The 20789-nt window shown below is 39.1% G+C and overlaps 1 protein-coding gene across 1 annotated transcript; it reads right to left on the bottom strand.

Moving 5' to 3' along the window:
- Positions 1 to 1031: 1031 nt before the first annotated feature.
- On the bottom strand, positions 1032 to 11142 carry ACTL6A (actin like 6A). Its single transcript, XM_082487274.1, has 14 exons — positions 11040 to 11142; positions 9999 to 10075; positions 9612 to 9786; positions 9142 to 9242; positions 7651 to 7748; positions 6867 to 6961; positions 6520 to 6626; positions 6345 to 6434; positions 6098 to 6159; positions 5661 to 5775; positions 5199 to 5279; positions 4119 to 4214; positions 2947 to 3033; positions 1032 to 2332 (listed from the first exon to the last, which is right to left on the bottom strand). Exons 1-14 carry the CDS (start codon positions 11062 to 11064, stop codon positions 2252 to 2254), a joined length of 1290 nt encoding a protein of 429 aa, XP_082343400.1. The 5' UTR covers positions 11065 to 11142; the 3' UTR covers positions 1032 to 2251.
- Between the last annotated feature and the right edge of the window lie 9647 nt (positions 11143 to 20789).

Here is a 20789-nt window from a genome sequence, read left to right as displayed (position 1 = left end):
CCACACCACAAAACATGGGAAGACATGCTCTTCAATCTGTGAAAAGGAACTCTTTCCTTGCTTTAAGTCTGGCTTATTAGAAAGCATGAAGTGTTTATCATCTGAACTTTTAACAATGTGGTCTTTATACCTAGATTTCCAGATACCTATGACAAATTCAAATATTGTGCAATGCTTTTTTGCAGCATGCAAAGTGTTTGAAGGAAGACTGGTAATAGTCTTCTATGCAACTGAAGTAGAAAGGTATTGCTATTGCTCTCAGTTGATGGTAAACACCCTCATGAAAGCTTTTAACCTTCAGATGAGGTTGTGTAGAAACTTAAAATAAAAGTCACAAATACTAGTCTTTCACGAAGTAAATGTGCTATGTAATATAATCTGATAAAGCACTGGAAACTCCAAGGGAACCAAAACTGTAGGAGATAGATACATCTATCTCCATCATCTTGACCTTCAGTTACTCCTCTGCATCACACAAAATACCCACTTCTTAAACAGAAACTCTTTACAGTGGTGAGAAAATCCCAGAAAGTGTTTTGCTCTCCATATGGTGCTAGAACATTCAGATACTACCATCATACAGTAATTCTTTTAAGATACAAAGAAGATAAAAGTGGATTAGACATAATGAAACCTAAGCACGTGGCACAAAAGGAAAGCTTAAAATGCATAGTCAATTCATGCAGAGAAACCAAAAAAGCCTACTTTATACCTTTGCTTATAGCTACAAGCTGTCCAGTCAGCCTTAGTACTTCACTGATGGCACAGTAACTTTATAAAGCATTACTCACTGCAGTGTGCCAAGATACAAGTTCCGTTGACATTCCACACTCCACTTGAATGCAAACTAGACTCAGTCTTTTCCTTCCAGTATGACAACAGCAGCTGGTGACTTATATCACCTTTTGTAGCTGACTAAAGTTTGCCTCATTCTGAGAGAGAAATGTGGTTTGTCAGTAGCTTTGAAAAGCTAGAGCAAGCAACTTTGTCTCAAGAGCAAATACAGTTATTACGATAGGACAAAAGCAGGCTGTTTTGATAAATTACGACTTTATTGTTTGGAGGTAATTTGAAACTTTTCAACTAGAGGCCTCATTATTATTTACCCACAAGGTCTTTTAGGACGTGAAAAATGTAGCAGTACTGTTTGCATTACTTACTTATTTTTTAATCAGTTATTTGGTTTTCCACAGCTTTTAAGATAAGGAACAAAACTTCATTTTGTCCCAACACAGAACATCACACAGTTGGAAATTAAAGTAAGCTTAAGAGCAACACACAGCTGCATCCTGACAGCCAGTTCCTGCTGAAAAAAAAATAAAAATAATCATCCTACTTCCTCTGACCCTGAGTGCATGCTCCCCATGCAAAATGCAGGCACTTACTGACCCTGCTGTGAGTCAGCTGAGGGAGCCAAACCAGCAATATACAAGTAGTGTCGGTCCCTCTGGCCTGTAAACCATCAGGCCACACATCCTGAGGTGTTCTATGACTCTGCACCTCGTCCTGGAGAGACAATTCTTAACCTTAACTTCCCCGGCTGAAAAAAGTTTTGCTTCTCACCTACATCACAAAGGCGTTGCATACATTCTTAGAAATCAGGTGGAAAGCACTGATTGTTGACTGAAACAAAATTGCTCCATAATAGAAAATTAGCAAACCGGTGCTTAATATAACATTCACTACATGGAATGTAACACTTTCATTAGAGAGTAAAAGTTTACACTGAACTGAGTCACCTAAAAACTTTCCATTTTTAAAACAGAAGAGTAATTTACTCTCCAAGTACTCACAAAGTTGCTCAAATATAAAAGACAATTTTATTTTTTTTAAAAAGAAAATTAAGAGCAATTTAAGGCCAAAGTACCAGCAAGGAAGACTAATGTATGAAAGTAGACAAGAGTTTTTTTAATAAATTTGCATGGGCATTTGCAAGGTTATGCCTCTATCTATTTGCTAAACTGTAAAGCTGTTCCCAGGAAAAAATACTAGAGAAAAATAGACATTTATACAAAATTATAAAATGCTTGTGACATTAATTATTGCTTTACAAGGGATGTAAACATCCTTTTTCTATGGTAGTACAAATTAGGTCTCTCAAAATTTCTAAGGTTTGTTAAAATGGAACTTGTATTACGCAAAAAATCCAATATAAACTTTCTACAAAAAAGAGTCCATCCCATTCCTGAGTATGCTAAAGCTATAAAACAGGAGGAGCACTGAGCAGGCAGCAGTTTTCACAGCAAGAGGTTTAAGGACATTTTCTTTCTACACACTGTTTCCCTCCTTCTTCATATTCTTGTTTAGAAATCCACATCTGTTGAAAAGTACCCTACAAAAAAAAAAAAAAAAAAAAAAACAACCAACAAAACACACAATAAAAAACCAAATCAGAAAACAAATGGAAGTGAAACATGATCAGCTTTTCCTAGGAGCAAAAACCAAACAAGTCTTGACATTAAATGAGGTAAGAGGACTTGACCTGCTTAACTCTCTTTTCCTTTGAGTTTTACATTGATAGCCATAACACTAAAGACAGGAAGTTGCAATACTGAAAGCTGATTTTCATCTCCCTTTCCCGTAGTGTAAAATTAATCCCCACAAACCATTTCAGTACTCAGTAACTTGTAGAATTAAGCTCAGGAATTTGATGCAGAAACAGGTTTGCTGCTGTCATGGTGTACTATATACATGTCATTTCTAGATATGTTATTTCAAGCATGCACCTTGCCACTAAAAATTGGAGAACGTGGCAAGTTATTTTTTGAATGTAAATGCTCATGGTGTCTTGTTTTTTTAAATAGAGGATAGACACCTTACCACGAGGATAGACAAGATTATGACTGCTATGGTAGCACAAACTCTGCAATGCACACTTAGGTGGAATTATATTTTTGGGTGACAGTGCTGCTTAGCATAGCAACATAATAACACAGGTTTACTAACCAAAGAAGCCAAAATGGAACCACCAATCCACGAGCTGAACCTCCGCTCCACTGTCGTGTTGTTCGCTATCAACTTCAGGCGCATGCTCTGAATAGAAAAAAAGGTAAAATGAAAGAATATCAGACAAATTGTAGGCTGGTTAATTTTGGGGTCAAGAGAAGGACAACACAAGGAACTCGGTGTATATACCAACATGCAGGTGAAAAAGGTCAATTTTATTAAACTTGAAATAATGCTCATCTGCCCTGTGCTTAGAATTCAAGAACAGCCATAGTGGGACAGAGCATGTGCAGCTTTTATCTTGTCTCCCAATAGGGAGCAGCAGCAAATGCTTAAGGCTAGAATTAGGGCAGGCAGAGAGCAATAATACTCACAGTATGTATCGTCATCTGTAACACCGGGCTACTTAAAACGTGCACTGGGACTAAAATGTGTAATGTTGCTGAACTTCATTGATCTAATCCTTTTTTGGACCCATTAATTCCTTTTGCTTTCAAAAGGCCTTGTAGCAGTAAAATCTTTGAATTTCAGTGGGTTCCTCCTCAGCTATTATAAGCGGCAGCCAGTAACTACTTTTCTCAGTTTCTCTTAACATTCATGATTTCAGAGTTGCTACAAGTAGGACACTTCCTTGAATATGAATATTCAAGAAATATCATAAGCTGTATGTGCTCTGAAGAACACAGGTGTGAGGTATTAATAATTTCTTTGACATCAAGTGATAAAAAAAAAAAAGTATGTTAAATCACCATCTTTTATCTACAAGTAGGCTGAGTTGTCGGTAGAATCCTGGAAGAACAATTCCCATTAAAAAGTGACAAGACCTCAGGCAGAATGACTGAATGTGCCTCAAGTTAGCAAGCAACACATCAGGGGAAATAGTGACTGTTGCTTAGGGACAATTACAGAACTTAGAATCACAATCTGAAAGCAGGAATGGAGAAGTAAAATATTCAGGAAGCAGTTAAAATATCTGCTGAAATTAATTTCATGTAAGAACTTTTCAAGACTTTGTTCTTTTCTTTAAAGAAGGAAGAGATTTCTTACCCCACAGAAATCTCTTCAGCTGCTGGGTTCCTAACAAAGCCAAAGCTATGATACATGCTTGTGTATTTATGTGGCAGAAAAGCAAAATAAGTAACTCAATGCAGAAATTTAAAGAGTTGTTTTACCGGTGGAGTTTTCTGAGACAGCTCTCTGTTCAATCTGTCTGTGAAACTCTGTATTAGAGTGTTTCCTCCTGCTACAATCACGCTGCCATAGAGGCCCTAAAAAGAGAACAAGTAACCTACAATATTAACTCTGAAATCATTCTGAAAACAACTGTTTCACAGACTAGAGAGGAATGGCACTGAAGTATGTACAATCAATAGCAATTATACATGACTTGATGCCAACAGTATTACCTCTCCCAATCCAATTAATTTTTTAATCACTTGAGAAATATTTGAAGACAGCTTAATATTAAACTATACAAGGGAGACAGAAGCTATGTGATTAATGATTCTAAATGATTTCACAGAATATTTTCTACTGTAGAGAACCCTACACCTACAGATACCTCCTGTATCCAAACTGTTGGTTTCCTTACAGATGGATGTTCCAACCACAAAGGAAAACCCCACAGCACTGCAACAGTTTTCAGTCTCACTAATGCTGCAGTTGGTGAACAATCATGGCCCAGCCTGCTCAGCCAGCCTGATATGCCAGTGAAGAGGAACAATTTTTGAAACAACCCCCATGCAGTCCATACCAAACTTGAATATTTTCAAATTGACACCTGAGAAAGTTAGAACATAGTTTTAAAAATAAAGCTTTCCTTTAAAACCTCTTTTCTTCCTTCTACTCTCAACTTTCTAGACATAACCAATCATATGAAACTTTTGTATATCTGCAACAGCCGAAAATCTGAAGATAACGCTCCAAAGTTATGAACATAAAATGCTCATCTGAAGCCAATCCAATGCATATTATTCAGTGCCAGCCAAAAAATATGAACATTAGCTATTTATATATAGGTAGAAACACTGATAAAAAGTAAAAAAATCCTGATTTAGCATTTTGTAAAACAAAACAGTATTTCTACATGTTCCTATATACAAATATGTAATACTTAAGAGAATTATCCAAACATGTTTATTGTTACCCTAGGAAATCCCTATTTCTTTATCAATGGTGTTCTAGTCCCAAAAAATCGTATCAGCACAAAAATATCTATGCCTTAAAATAAAACATGTCTGACTAACACTTACCGGCCTGATGTCTATATCACACATTCCAACGCTTGTTGTGACAACATGGCTCACACCCAACATCGTGTTACCAGATAACCCCTAGAATTAAAATTAGTAATCTACATATCATCACTTCAAAAGAGCAAGGCATATAGAAGCCCTGAATGAGTTGAATTTAGAAATATTACTAGAGAGGAAGCTAAGCATTTTTTAGGGAAGGAAAAAAAAAAAAAAAAATCCTATTTTCCCATTCAGCTCATCACCACCCATTTTGAACTACAATTTGTCCTTTGCTAGCCCAACCCTAAAACAAGACAGGCAAATGGTACCCCCAAGAGAACCACATAGTGTAAATACACAAACGCAAAAAAAAAAAAAAAAAAAAAAAATCACAAAATTAAGAACATCATACAAAAGGAAGCCATGTAACAACCTAGTAATTTAAAGCCTTCCAATTACTATGTATCATAATTATTTTACCTTTACATTAGAAGGGTCAAACAATCCCTCAGGAATTTTTAGACGTTCAGCACCAAAGTCACAGTTATAACCGTTGGGGAACTCATAATGAACTGTCGGCATCTGCGCTGCTACCCTAGAGCATTCGTCAGAAAGTAACATATTGAAGTGCAACGTGAACAGGATGTTATCTAAGTAGCATTATAAATCAAGGTTTCAACCAGAATGTTGCGACTGATATGACCTACACTTTTGATAATATTTATTATGATCTCGTGCATCTTGGAATTAAATAAAAAACTATCATCCGGATGTACACTGTATTTCTACTTTCAGAAATAAACAGATTTTATCTAAAAACTTGTTCTGTAATAAACCCAGCAAACAGCAATAACAGGCTAAGCACCCTATGCACAACTGATAATTAATTTTACAAGAAGAAAAACACAGTGACGTACTGTTCATCATAGGTTGAATCTGATACTTGGAGGACAGAAGCTTGGAAGTCCTGAATGACACACTGGGGAGTTAAGAATAACATGGTTATAGGAATTTCAGTATTCAATTTGATAGGCTTTATAGAATTGATACTGACTTTTTAAAGATTTTCTAGTTCTTCGAGAGGAAAACCTGATATACTTGCAAACAAAACCTCTTTATGGGATGCCTAGGGGAGTTTGAGAGTGGGAGAAATGACCTACTTACATTACACATGTAGTTGTGCCAAGACCTAGTGACCTGGGGTAACTTCTCTTTTCTCTTCCAATTTGCTGGTGACCCCTCACGAACTGCCTCCTGAGATTATAGGAAACACAATCATCAGTTAACCATTTAAGCCTCTTCCCAAGCAAGCACTTCCTAAATAAAGTTACTTTCCCACCTTTGAAGCAATCATATATGGAGGAATTATCTCTATGTTCATTTCCTGAAACAATTCCCGGCACTGCATAGTAATAAAGTCTCCTGCAAGTGGTGATTTTACAATACCTAAAAGAAAAAAAAAAAAAAAAAAAAAGGAGAGAGAAAAAAAAAACCAACCCACCAGCCTAGAAAGCACTGACATCATGAATAAACTCTCCCAGCAGACTATTTGTCAGTGAACACCATTAGGTTTTTTTTTCGATATTTAAGGGGATACAGTTTTCTTGTTTTCAAATCTGTGTAAAAGCAGAAAGCAAGCTAACTCCACCTTGATGCTGCAATGCTGTTATCCATGAAAATTTTTACCTTGCTGAAGGACATATCCATCATGCACTGGAATAGCAGTGGTGTGTGTTGCTCCGCTATCCAAAATGAGACCTGTAGATCTCCCATTAGCAAAACTAGACAAAATGATTAAGGAAAATATTGTAATTTTCACCTTAGGAAAAAAAATATTGCCATATAATTAGGAGCATAACTAGGAATGAAGACCCCGATGTGTTTTTAATTGGCTCTACAAAAGGATTTGCCATTTTCCAGCACAAATCTTCGTTCTACGAAGTACACCACCTCATAGAGAGAGCTATCTGTGAACTAACTTGAGCTTTGGACATACAAAGGTGAGACTTCAAGTCAAGACTATGCAGCAAGCTCTAAGTATATCCAATTCATTTAGACTCTGAAGCTGAAAGATGTTATTAGTTTAAAATAATTACAAATATTCATCTTAAGGCTACGGGAACTTCAAGCTCTAATTACTGTATTTAGTAGTCTGGACAAACACCATTTCAGGTCTGTAATATTCTTACCCATGGTATACAATGGGGGAGGAAAAAAAAAAAAAAAAAAAGATAAAAATGACACATTGCCTTCAAGGAAAACAGTCAGATAGGGAGAACTTCAAAACGGAGCTCTAAAGCTCAGAAACAGCTCTAAAGTTCAGAAACAGAATTTGTTTACTTCCTCCTTAGATGTTTATGGAAAAATTAATTTGAAAGAAGTAAGACATGCTGTTATACTAGGAATTGCCTAGAATTAGTTTACTGTAATTTCCAGGGAGGGAGGAGCAGTGAAGCATTCCAAAGGATACGCTGTTAGGACAGCGGTTTTACACAAGAAAAAAGCAGGGATGTTGTAGTGTTCAAACATCAATTCAGTCAGTTTTTCACGTTTGGCTCTAGTATTCCACTAGAAGAAAAAAAACAAGACAAACCACAAATAAGTGACCAAAAGCAAGATATGTTTATCTTGAGGATCATTAGAGCACACTAAAAGAATGCTAACATAATAAGGAAGTAATTAGAATTATTATAGCCACTGTTTTAAATCATATCAAAATTCTAGAGACAGATTTCTAGTAATTTACTTGTTTAGAACCTTTTTTATTCCAATTCTACTACACTACATTAATGCTTATCTATTACACAGAATTAAAGTAGTATTAACTTAAAAATACAGAAAAACTTCTAAAAAAAAAAAAAATCACGGGCAAAAGTGATACACACTTTTACTGTTATATTTCTTTGCACTTTTTTTTCTTTATGCTGCTACAGCTCTTTCAGTACCAGGCTCCCAAAGAACTCTCTAAAACAAGGAACATCCCCATTTTACAAGTGGAAAGATACATGAAATAACTTGCCCAGTTGAAGGAAAAATAAATCCAGATTTTCCTGTTTCCAAGGTATCTTCCTACAGTTCTACTGTACTTGCGATTAAGCCAGGAAATATATCAAATATTATACACAGTATTGAAAAAGTCAAAGTTTTTTCCAAGCCACTATGTTAAAAATTAATTCTGTAAGGAGAATGCTAATGGGAACCTCTATTCAGACACCCACTGAGTCATGGAACATAAAATAACCATTGGAAATTCATCCATACGCCACAAGCTACAATTCAGCATAAGGTAATAATGAAAAAGAAAATACTTTTCATAAGATTTTATTAAAGATAGGCACAACTTTTGTATGGCATGTCTAACTTTTGTATTCTGACTTTAGGATCTGCCCTTCAAATCCTGAGCATTATTAAATGACAGAGACCTTGTCCACGTTTTCCCAGAAATTTGTATTTACCCACTTCACTTACCTTATAGGTCCATTTACAGAAATGTAGACAGAAAAATTAAAACATCTCCATTATAAATATTATACTCCATCATGTAATATTAGTTGTAAGGCTGAGCAAAGCAACAGATTTTCAAAGGCATTTTATTATGTGTAACTTAATACATAATAAGATATCCAAATATCTTTTTGCTTTTATTTTGGGCAGTAAAGTAAGATTTTTTTTTCTTTAGTTTGGACTTCTTTTTGATAAGTGAACAACAATAGCACATTATAAATACTTTATAATACAAGTCACGCAAACTATTTCAAATTGTTTTCTTTTTTAGACATGTTTCTTTTAACAGATTACTTTCCAGAAGCTGGCAAAGTATTTTAAAATTGTTATCTCTGTAGCTAAGTTTTAACACTTGTAACCTACAAGCCAACGTCAGACTTGCCCCAGACTAATGTCTGTAGAGTCAGCAAGAAGATACAATTAAGACTTTTCAAAATGCAAATCTGCTTTTACTCACTGGTGCTTCGGACATAAGGACAGGATGCAAACTTGCTTCAGATTTAATATGCATCTTGTAAGTGTGATCCAAAATTGCTTGGAAACTATCCCAGTCTTCAACTGTAACAACATCGAAGTGAGAAGAGCAGTTACTTCAAGTTTTGTTCCATTTCATAAAGGTTTTCCAATGCCTTTTTTTTTTTGTGTAGAGCTCTTTAGTCAAAAGCTGTCCTCAGCAGACATACACCTCCCTTAATAGCTTTGCAGAGTTCTCTTCCTCTGTAAGCATCATGATCATCACATTCCAAGAATTATGCTGAAAGTCCACTAACACTGTAAACCAACTATACTTCATACAATTCGAAAATCGAGTATCGTTCTTATGGCTTCTGTTGCCACACATAGCATCTGTTTACATGAAAGCTATGAACTTTTTGCAACCTAGCAAAGCTATTTTAAAAACAGGTAGAAAAAGACAGAGCACCATACTCATTCCATTTTTTAAAGGTGAAATGGCCTCCATATTTTCCCTTGGAACTCTCAGGGCATTAGTGTCTATGTAGTAAGTCGGGCCTCCTTGTTTGCTTTTGTCACCATCTATCTCCATCAGAGTGCTGCCATTGTCCCTTTCTAGCACCACACCAATGGCTGTTGGAAAATCAACCTGTAAGGCAAAAGGTAAGCAGTATATGAGAATTATTAATGTTTTTTCACAACACTAATTTTATTAGTGGGGTTTTTTTCCTCACAGTTTCCAAGCTTTCTTTATACAATAGTCAGAGCAAAACCCAGCCTATTCTGAAAACTTATACTAACAAACAATACCTAAGGCATAAATTCCATGTTGCGTTTCCATTGAGTCACACAAATTCTCACCTTTGGACAGTCCTCGCCTGCATAGCCTGCTCTCACTGTATACGAGCCAATGTCAAAAACCAGAGCCCCAACTTCATCTGAAAAGATTGTTAATAAAGAGACGGTGAATGGTAATTACACTCTACAACAATCCTGACCTTTCCCTGCCCCCTGTCTGGTTTGCTTGCAAAAGAAGACAAGCAAGTCAAAGCACCTTTTCCAAGGCAGGAAGAAACTCTATTCAGAACTCCAGTTACCAGAGAGCTATTAGAAGACTGCAGATAGGCTTTAATTGGGACACTGCAATACCCTCCTTTAGCGTAAGTAAACGGGGAATTTTAACAGAAGAGGGAGAAGAACATAGTTGCATCTAAATAGATTACAAGACAAAGCTTTCAGAAAGTGCTAACTTAACAGTCACAGGAAGCCAGGTGAGCCCAGGCCTCCCGGAGGTGACGAGAATTAGAAAGGTGGGCCTGAAAACACCAGTTCTGCCAGCGAAGGCTGCCACACCACGAAGCGCCCTCACCCCGGCGGGCCCCGATCCTCGCCCAGGGGCTCTGCACGCCCGCAAGAGAACCCAAGTCTGAAACAGACCACCTGGACCTCAGCCCTCCCGGAGGGGGTGTGCACAAGTGCCCCGGAAGGAAACTACACCCCACTTTCCAAAGCGCGGGAGGACCATCTCGGGCCACCCAGCACCCGAGCAGCGCAAACTCAGCCCAAGGACGCGCCTCGGCCGGTCTCCCTGAGGGCAGCACCTCAGCGGCACGTCACCGGGAGGGACATAAACAAGGCCTCCTGCCGCCGCCTCCGCCTCCTCCTCCTCCTCCTCCTCTCCCACGCGCATGCTGCCACCCCGCGCCTAAGTAATGGAGGGACCCGGAGGGCTCCGGGAGGGATGGGCCGCGGCCCCCCCGTACGCGGGGCCTGAGGGAGCGGCGGGGAGGCGGGAAGCGCCCGGGGGAGGCTCGCACGCGCCGCCTCACGGGACGGCGCCGAGCTCAACGGCCGCGCAGCGGGGGAGGGGAGGGCGGGCAAACGCGGCGGCGCCGGACTCACCTCCCCCATACACGCCGCCGCTCATGGCTGTCGCTGGCCCCGCGCCGCGCTGCCCGGCCCCGGTGTACGCCGGCTCCTCTCCTCAACGATCCGGCAACAATAGCGCTTTCAGCCCTCTCCCCGCCGGCGTTCAGCCTAACCTGCAGGCCGCCGCCTTCCCGCCAATAGCAGCGCCGCTGCTCCTCGCCCGCCCACGGCGCAGCGCCCCGCCGAACGGCACCAGGACCAATCGCGACCGGCGGGAGGCGGGGCCATTCCGCGGACAGCCAATCACGAGGCAGGAAGCGGAGGACGGACGGGCGGGCGGGCAAGCAAGCGTAGGTGTAGCGTGCGAGAGCGGCGGTGTGAGGAGAGTGGCGAGGCGGGGAGGTGCGAGGAGTGGGCTGGTGAGGCTTGGGAGGGCAGATGAGGAGGGGCGCGTTGAGGGAGGCGCTGCTGGGTTCGGCGGAGTGGGGGAAGGTAGCTGGGTAGTGCTGGGGGCTCGTGGGGTGGGCTTGCTGGTGCGTGAGGGGATGGGGAGGAGCGGAGTGAGGGGAGAGCCTCTGGGGGGAGAGGGACCGCTGTGGAAAGGAGCGGCAGTTACTGCAGCTGAGTCCTTCCCCTGCTACCGGCACTGCTCCTCTGGGCTCTTCCACTGAGAATAAAGTGTGTTTAAAGTATATTTTGATATCCCAAATTTGTGGTGCTCGTTTCTCGCTTGGGGCAGCCCTTAGCGCCTCAGACCTCGATCCCTGGGGCTCGCTGGATAGTTGGGCAGTTCTGATTTGCCGGCTCAGCTGGCTGTTGAGCAGTTCAACTTGTAATTAGGATTTCAGATGGCTGCCTTTGGCGTCAGAGTTCTCAGCCAAACTTGGTATTCAGCAACCAGAGAGGGGAAACTATAAAGTTGTAGGAATTAAAGGAAATAAAAGAAAGAGACCTTAGGCATAACCAGAGGTTAGCATCAGAGAAAACTAAAATTCTAACTGGAAAATAGAGTAATTGGCTTAAAGTGCAAGCATTCCTGGTGTGCACCTTTTTGAATTCCTATATGAGGGGGATTTTCTTGAGGAGTGAGGCGCTGGTTTGGTGGGGGAGTTTTGTGTGAGGCCTAGTATAATCATGAGTGTTCTTTTCCAGTTCACAGAAGATGTATAGCTTATTTCTGTAATACTGTAGTAAGGATCTCCAAGTCATTAGATTTAGTCAGCATAATAGAATAAAGTTTTATTTATTACCTTTACCTATAAAGTGTTACATGGCATAATGATTGCTCTTAATACCAATTAATTATTGGACTGTAAGTAATTAAAAAGTGTTTCTTGTATTTTCCCCATAAGACAAAAATTAGTGCTGATTCTCACTTTGTCTTATTTTGATAGGGAGTTCAAAACTTCCTACAAAGCTTTTTTTTTTTCTAAGTTGTGACTTAAGTTTCAATCATATCTCCTTATTTACACCGAATTTAATCAGTTAGGTAAGAAGAGAGATAAAATTTACATTTGGTGTATGGAGTAGTTTTATTCAGGAAGTTTGTAAAGCTGTTGTGAATAGAACAGATAACTACAAAATCCAGCAAGCTTTATGCTAGTGAAGAAAAGCAGCCTAGATGTGTGTGTTCGGACTATAGCTCCCAAGATGATGCAGTTAATGTTAGGCTGGTGACCAGCAGTCCCCATTTAAGTCTCATCCTGAATGAAAACATTAGGAAAAATATTAAAATACAACAGTAAGGGGCAAGCAGTTGGGTGTTTTTTTTAAGCACAATTATGAGAATATCAAGAGGTGATTGGGAGGTGATTTGACTTACTAACTGTCAAAGACAAGGAATTTAATTTGACACACAGTTTGATTCTGTGTTTCTTTAATGAGCAAACTTAATAATTTTATCATGCAACTAAGAAATTTGAGTTTTTTACATGAGTTATACAATACAACTACAAAATATAGATGCTAGCATTAGGAGGATAAATCTAAAGACTGCTGTTTCACTAACTATACCTCATCAAGTCAGTGCACCTCGATTTTGTATTATGAAATCTTTTGAAGTTAATGTATTATCATGATTTCCAGTATGTGGCACTAATACTCAAGGTAGAGTTGTTTGAGGAGGAGGAATTAATTGCAGATGGGAAAAGCGGTTCAGAAAATTTGGAATTACAGTGCCAGAGGATCTTCATTTAGTTCCTGCTTGTACTTACGTTATTGTTGTAGTAATGTTCCATTGTATTGACAGTTTAAGCAAGATCCTTCTCTCTGCACGAGAGCTGTTTAGGGTTGATCTGCAAGCCAGAAACAAACACAGCATTTTGCTGCTTTATTTTTCTTCCTTATTTCTTCAACACAGAAGAATTGCTGGTGATGCCATCAGAAGACGTGTACCGGGGTAAAGAGGCTTGTGGCTGTGTGAGACATGGAGAGAGGGCGTGCCTGTGCTTGAGTCATCTTTATTGCTCCAGTGGCTGATCAGGACCGATAGCAGGAACTGCAAGGTAATGTGCACTGGAAGTCATGCTGTTATCTAGAAGCCTCAGGATTTGACAAGTATAAGGAAATAAAGTCAAATCTCTGTAATGCTCAAGAAGCTGAGAGGATATGGGGAAAGAAATTTAGACGGACAACTGTCTAGGTTTTACTTTTCTTTGCCTTGCACTTTTATAGGCATTTACATAAGTGGAAAATGTGTAGAATACAACCAAGGTGGTTTGATAACATTTTGCAGTGACTTTGCTTTACAGCAGTGTGGACAGTTCTACAAAGTTCAAGGCACAAGAGAAATTGACTCCAGGCATCTTTTTTCAGCAGAGTCCAACCTTGCTTAGAGAGACATAAATCTAGGATTATTTCAGTGAATTTGTGCACATCATTCTATGTTTGCATGAGAGCAGGTGAAATCTAGAGTTTTGCCACCACTGTCCATACCATACCCAAATACTTTTGGGTTTTTTGAGTATTTTTGCTTAGTTTCCTCAGAAGCAAGGATTATAAAATTGAAGTAGATAGAAACAATGAATGTATTTTATCTAGGTTCCCATATTGGTACAAACTGCCATAGTATCTCAGCAGGAGTTGCAGGTGTAGGCGTACTGCAAACTATGTGCTTTTCATGGGAATATCACATACTGATTTACTGTATGTGACATTGTATATAATAACTCTAGAGCCAGACACTAACATAAATTGTCCACAGGAATAAACAGAAGCATCATTTTTAAAGTGAGGCATGAGTCAAATGATGATGCTTACTAGTAAGCAAAAGTTAATTTCATCAGTGATAGTCTGGAGAATCTGAAGCTTCCTGATTATTGGCTTGAGGTTTTTAAAACTTCATTAAGATGTAATTGTTTCAAGCAAGTGCATTCACTTTTCTGGTAATATAAAGCAATGTAGAAAGTGATGTATATGTCAAGCCAAAACTGAACAGAATGATTTTTTTTTGTTTCTCAACAAGCTGCACTTACTTCCCCATTGGGTGGCTGATAGCCTGTTGTTTTTGAACAGTGCCATACAACTGCCAGTCGATGTCTCAGACTGCAGTGCCAGCTTTTAGATGTGGCAGCAGACTGGCTGTGACAATGGGTTATTCATTATGTCTGTGTTCCTCCTTGTTTCTTGATTGCAAAATGCATGTTGAAGGTTTATTTTTCTTATTTTCAGAAGAGGTCTTAAATGTTTATGTGAACTGAAAAAGCATCTGCAAATGTAAAAGCAAAGTAATCATTAATGCTCATTCACTCAAGAACTTTTTATGACCTCTCAACTTTCCAGTTTCTTTGCTAAAGTACTTGAGTACTTTGTCAATTTTAATACTTCCCTTTGTTATGGGGACACTCTGAGTATAAATATGCTATCATCCTCCTTCTGCAGAGAAAGAGCTAGAACACTAAATGCTAAACCTAACTAAGGGGCCTCAACATTACCACACCTGACCTTTAGGATCTTACCTCAGACTGAAATCCAAGCACTGAGTTATGTTTAATGTAAAATGTACTGAAGACAGACAACTTAAAACTGGATTTGTGAGAGTGGAACCACTGTATGAGTTGTTTGGACTTAGTAGTTGAAAGTGCTGAAGAAAGGAGATGTGTCTGAAACCTGTCTGTGACTCCAGCAAGGCAGTCACGGCGATGTATGGCCCAGAATCTTCTTTTGGAGCTGGTGTGCTTCACTTGTCCTTTTCTAAAAGACTCATGACTCACTCTTATTTTAGAACATGATTGAAGCAAGATGGGGCTTGCTGTTAATATGCAGTCAACTTTCCATCATTAATAGGTGGCCTGACTAGTTTTCGGAGAGGGGAAGAAAAAAAAAAAAAAGAGAATGCATGCAGAGATTCCAGCTGACTCTGGCTGGAATAATAGCAGCTAGGATACCCTGGAGAATGGGGAAAAAACCCACATAATATTAGTGCTGCTTTATAATTCTGACACATAAGTGGTTAGTGTGAAACCAGATTGGAGGATTCCAGACCACTTTCCTTGTTTAGCTCAAGAATAGTATGAATTCACAGAGCCAGATTGAGTGTGAAGGTGGTACAGCAACATTTGCCTGGAACTGGTTCTGAGCTAAGAGGTCTGCTGGGCTAAGCCAGCCCTGGCCAGAACTTAAGTGTGCCTGTATTGCCCCTCTCAAATGAGTCTCTTGTGTACATATGTCTCACTTGGCTCAGATCTGGCAGCACGTACTGTTTCAGGCTTAGTGCTTGGTCTGTAGTCACTTTGGATTCTTGCAGGGCTTATTAGCTTGGCAGCTGCGCCAAACCTGACCTGGCTCAGTACCTCTCGTCTGTACAAACAAAGCTACTTACAGTTGGGAAGCCAGCTTAGCCTGATAAACAGAAGATCTTTGTGTCAGCTGAGCCTTACCGTTATATGAGGCATTTTGATCCCCTGCGCTTCCCACTGCTAGAATAGAAATTTGGCTATAATAGCTGAGCAAGTAGCATAGAGTACAGATCTTCTGTTTCTTGGTCAGGTGCTCTGTCTTCAGCCTGTCAAGGTTCAAATGCCTATTCCCAGCTTTCAAGGAGGGTGCTGTGTTTCCTCACTAGTAGTTTTGAACTGTGATACCATGCAGCTAAGAATCATGGCTCTGTGCAGCCAGAGGTAAGGAATCCAAAAGGAAAACGTGCTGATTAACCTACTTTTCTGAGAGAGAAGACCCCCGAGTCGCTATTTCTGCATATGCGTTCTTTATTGGGCAAAATAAGGTAGTCTTGGGAGTAGAGCTGTAAGGGTGTGCTAATCAATGATCTTGTAGGAGTTGTGACACTTTTTATGTTACTTTTTTGGGACCCCATTAGGCTTGGAATCTTGGCCTGTTTTACTAGAAAAAGCTGTTTTCACTTGACATCTGGAAATGTTTGTTGTGAAGGGGAGGTTTTGGTGTCACCAGGTCTATTCTGTACAACATTTGTTCTACCACCAGGACAGGGCATAGGCAAAGCAGGGGGCAGAGACACTGGCAATCAACGTCAATGTAGGTGATTTTGGAATACAAACTAGAGTAGCATTATTTCTACTGCATTTCAAAAAACACAAGGTATCGGCTTGATTTTCTAGATTTATGTATTACTGTATCACGAAAAAAATTATTGTTATAAACTTAATTATTAAATGGTAGGTCATTGAGGAAAAATAATAATGTATTTGCTGGATGGGCATGTTTACAAAGATATTGTCACTTTTTTCCTGAATTCATTCAGGTCATTGCTATGAGAAGTATGTACTTAATCATCCAAAATGAGTATTTAGAGCAATGCAATTGCACTGCAGCAAGAAGTCTGATGCAGAAAAGGGTGTGCTTTCATTCAGGAGACACTGATTTATACAGGGAAGCTCTGGATTGCATTGCTTTATCTGAATATTTATTCACAGAAAATCTGTATTCTAGGGCAGTCATGCTACTACTGTTCAAAAGTATCAGCTCCTAAATTATAGCATCAGCACACATAGAATCATCTGTATTAATATGCTCCACTTCAAAAAAGTCGGGGTGGTAGAGAAGATCTTTGCATTATTTGATGATCATTGAAATTGCTGTAACAGATAAGTTCATGGCATTTTTAATAACTATTATAAGAATTCTGATTTTTATATGACATGCAAATTTGTAATCCCTTTTTCTTCCACTTATGTGGTTGTCTTGGAGTCTGATTCTTCTTTCTGACCACTTTTACGCTAGCACTGTGTCTTTTATTTCAGTGCAGTAGAATTGTAGCCAACAGGTGCATCAGGCCCGAGATATCTTCCTTGCAAGTGACACGGAGAGCAATCATTGTTTCCAAGTGTTGTCAGGAAAAGATGTGGTATAGTGCAGAACTTGACAAGATCTGTAGATGATGAGCTTTCCTTGAGTCCTTATATGTCAGCTTACGTGTGTGGGTAGTTTTCATTATTTACTCCTTTATATGAAAATTAGCTATTTACTCCTTTATATGAAAATTAGCTATGGCATAGAGCATACTGTCTAGGAGGGTGGTCAGGGCTGTTATTTCTTGCAGGAAATAAACAGCATACAAGAGGACCACTCCATGATAGTCTCGATATTTTGTATTTATTAATTTCTTGAAACTTTTAACTATAGAAGGCTTTTAGGGGGAAAGTTTTATTACCAGTCATGATATTTTTTTTTTTTTTTGTACAATCAAGAAAAGTAGACATAGAAAACTGTCTAGCACTGTGGGGTGGGTGAACTAATGCGAGCAAGTCTCAGGTATTTTTAAACTAATGCTTTTAGGAAACTGGTCTTATGCTACCTTTTTGATTGCTTCCACAGATTATAAGGTTGTAGCGTAAGATATGTTATATTAGTTGACAACAGGTAATCCATCTAGAAAACAGACTGCATGAATATCTTTATCCTAGTAAGAACTTTGATCAGAATTTTTTGCTTTTGAGACACACAAAAGAATCCAAACATGAAACATAACATAACTGGAGGAAACCAGGCCTTTTAAGCTATATTTCTCAGAAGCTGCTTATTTTCAATGGCTTGTTTAGAACTGCCTTAAACAAAGTTGTAAACACAGTTCCTCTAAGTGTACACTAGTGCTTTCATGCTCCCTGATGCTAGTGCAGGGATAGCCAGTCCTAGGCATTTAAAATCTATGTTGCTTATTAGGAGTTCTAGTGCTGAATGAATCCTGAGGCTGTGTCATGTACCAGAAGCGTGGTCCGGTTGACTTGGCAGCTGATGGTTAATCTGAACTACCAGCTCTGAAAGTAATACAGCAGAGGCTGCAGGTGTCACCATCATTGGTGGCCTATACGACCTTGCTCTGTCTTGTATTGGAATGGTTGGACTTGCCACTGCCTTGTTTGCCACGCTTGCCGCACTTGCCTCTCTTGTCAGAACTACTTCAGTTTTCCTGCCCCAGGATTCCCCAGCTAAGGTGGTTGTCACCTACTGGAATATTTTGGCACAAACTTCATGGGGTCAGGAGAGACTGGTCTGAGTCACAAAGGTCCTAGACGACCAGTGCTAGAACTGGAAAAAAGATGGAATGGGAGTAATGAATTGCTGGTTTTGGATGCATCTGTGTTAAAGAGCAGACTGTGTCTGTGAATTTGATTATAATTGAGTACTAAAGGATACTGACAGCAGGGTGTTCATATTCAGATGTTTGCATTTTCTGAATGTTAGTACTTTCTATTCCTTAGTTTATCTCACTGAATTTCACTGTAATAATGTTCCCAGTTAAAGCCAAATCACGGGAAAGCCAGAGAATGCTGAAAGCCTATAGTTTCTGCTACTAAAGGATGTTGTTATCTTTCAACACGGACATCCTTGACATCAGCTAGTCTAGCTGCAATATCACTAATGGAGGAGCACAAGGACACTAATAATGGGTTTGGCATCATCTGACCAGGCATACATCTGTCCTCTAGAAGGACAGCGAAAGAAAAAAAAAATTCTTACTTACTCAACAGTGTATTGTTCAGAATCATATTCATAGCTTAGGAAACAAAAATCATCATTCACCCCTTTCTCATGTATATGTGACATGACAGTGTTAGAGCCTTTATAGAAATAATAGTATGTTCTAATAGTTGGTTTTGTTTTTGTTTTTGTTTTTTTTTTTTTTGCTGTAACTCTGTGGCGTATAGTGCATTGACCCTGCTAAAACCTGAGCTAATTTTCTCCAGCTAAAAACCAGATTGGAGTAGATGCACATAAGAGGAAGGACAGAACTTGGAAATTATGGAGAAGGCCCTGTGATTGTCTTGTATGCCACTCGACTACAAGGAACTGTGGCTGGATTCTGCAACTTGATGTATTTCACAAGCATTTAAATGGTTGGTCCAGAAAAATGCTGAAGATTTTTAACTCCCACTGACTGAGTAAACTGATCCTTTCTTGGGATGAATCACTAAGAATGAAATTAGTAGTAACTTACTTATCTGATTATTTCTGTCTCCAATCTTTTTTTTTAATGTACTGACCAATTTTTAATTTAATTTTCTAATGTATTGGAAAATTTTATCAGTGTATGGAAAGGATTCTTTAGGATTGGCAATCCAATTTTCCATCAGGCACTACATACGTTAGACTCAGCAGCATGGCTGACCCAATTTCATGAAATGAGTGTAAGATTCCATCATTGTGCCTCTTCTTAAGATTCCATTAGAAGCCTTGTTCCCCGACTGCAGCCCTGCACCACTGTCTTTGCCTTCTTCCCTTTCGTTGACTGGATTTGTCCCCATTGTGCTGCCCAGAACATTCACAGGAGTCAATCTGTCTCGCAAGCTGACTCAAAAGCAAGTTGGTAGGGTTCAATATGATTAAAAAAGATGAAGGTTTTATTAAGACCACCTTTTTGCAAAAACACAGAAAGGTTTTCTATATTTAAAAATACTTTTTGGTCTTATAACCTTTCATACAAAATATGTCCATGACAGACTGCATTTGTTCTTAAAAAAGCAAGTTTGGGAACACTGAGGGTAAGATTTTTGTTCAGTTGTGGTAATGAGTGGAAGGTAGGTGGAAAGTTTGTAGTTGGATCTAAATTTCTGCAGAGGGTAATTCTGGAAAAAAAGAGAAGCTTAGATTTGGCCATCAACGAGAAGATTTATGGGAAGCATAGAGCGTGCATTGGCCATCTACATATTGGTGAACTTTGCCTTCTGTGGTTTCTAAACACAGAGTAGTGCTTGCTGTCCTCCTGTCAGGAAAAATGTAGTATCAGAGGTAGTAATGTTATACTAAGGTTTCACTTCTCTCAGATCAAGATATTTCTGTCAATTATAACCCAGCAGAACATTTGCTAGTATGATGTTGCCAGAGTTTAAATAATTAAAAATGAGTTGTCTTCAGCAAATAAATAAAGTACACCTAATGAAGCATTACCTTTTGAATATTCTTTCTGCTCATTACTTGTCATAACATTCAGTCACAACATCAACTTTTTATTTGGTGAAGGAGTGCGTGTACTTCTCTGTACAATTGTCAGTTCAGAATCTTCCTCCTTTTACACTTAGAAAATCATATTTTTAACAGAATTTCTTTAGTAGAACTGTGTACATTGTGCTTAATATGCTGATTTGTCCTACCTTTATAGTTTGTTTGCTCTTGAAGGAACTGGATGTAATTTTTTAACTTTAGGTGTTGGCAAAGTTTCTTGCCCTTATTCTTGTATGAACAAGCTGGGCTTCTAAAGCGTGTCTATCCTCTTCTTCAAGGACACCTAAATTTGAATGCATCTAAATTTCAATGAGTGCTAAATTCTACTCCAGAAAGTTTTAACTAATTGAATTTAGGCAGCTAGGTACA

Source organism: Vanellus vanellus (genome assembly GCF_965231255.1).
Source record: "Vanellus vanellus genome assembly, chromosome: 8".
Taxonomy (NCBI): domain Eukaryota; kingdom Metazoa; phylum Chordata; class Aves; order Charadriiformes; family Charadriidae; genus Vanellus; species Vanellus vanellus.
Note: the sequence above shows the minus strand (reverse complement) of the source record. Positions and strands in the feature narration are given on the sequence as shown.

What these genes read in the sequence shown, in the direction of transcription:
- ACTL6A (XM_082487274.1), bottom strand. Translation starts at nt 11,064, where the DNA reads ATGAGCGGCGGCGTGTATGGGGGAG. An exon ending in TGGATATGTCCTTCAGCAAG is followed by an intron (nt 6,627 to 6,866) that starts GTAAAAATTTTC and finishes TTTTTCTTTTAG; the next exon opens with GTATTGTAAAATCACCACTT. An exon ending in TTGACCCTTCTAATGTAAAG is followed by an intron (nt 5,280 to 5,660) that starts GTAAAATAATTA and finishes TTTTAATTCTAG; the next exon opens with GGGTTATCTGGTAACACGAT.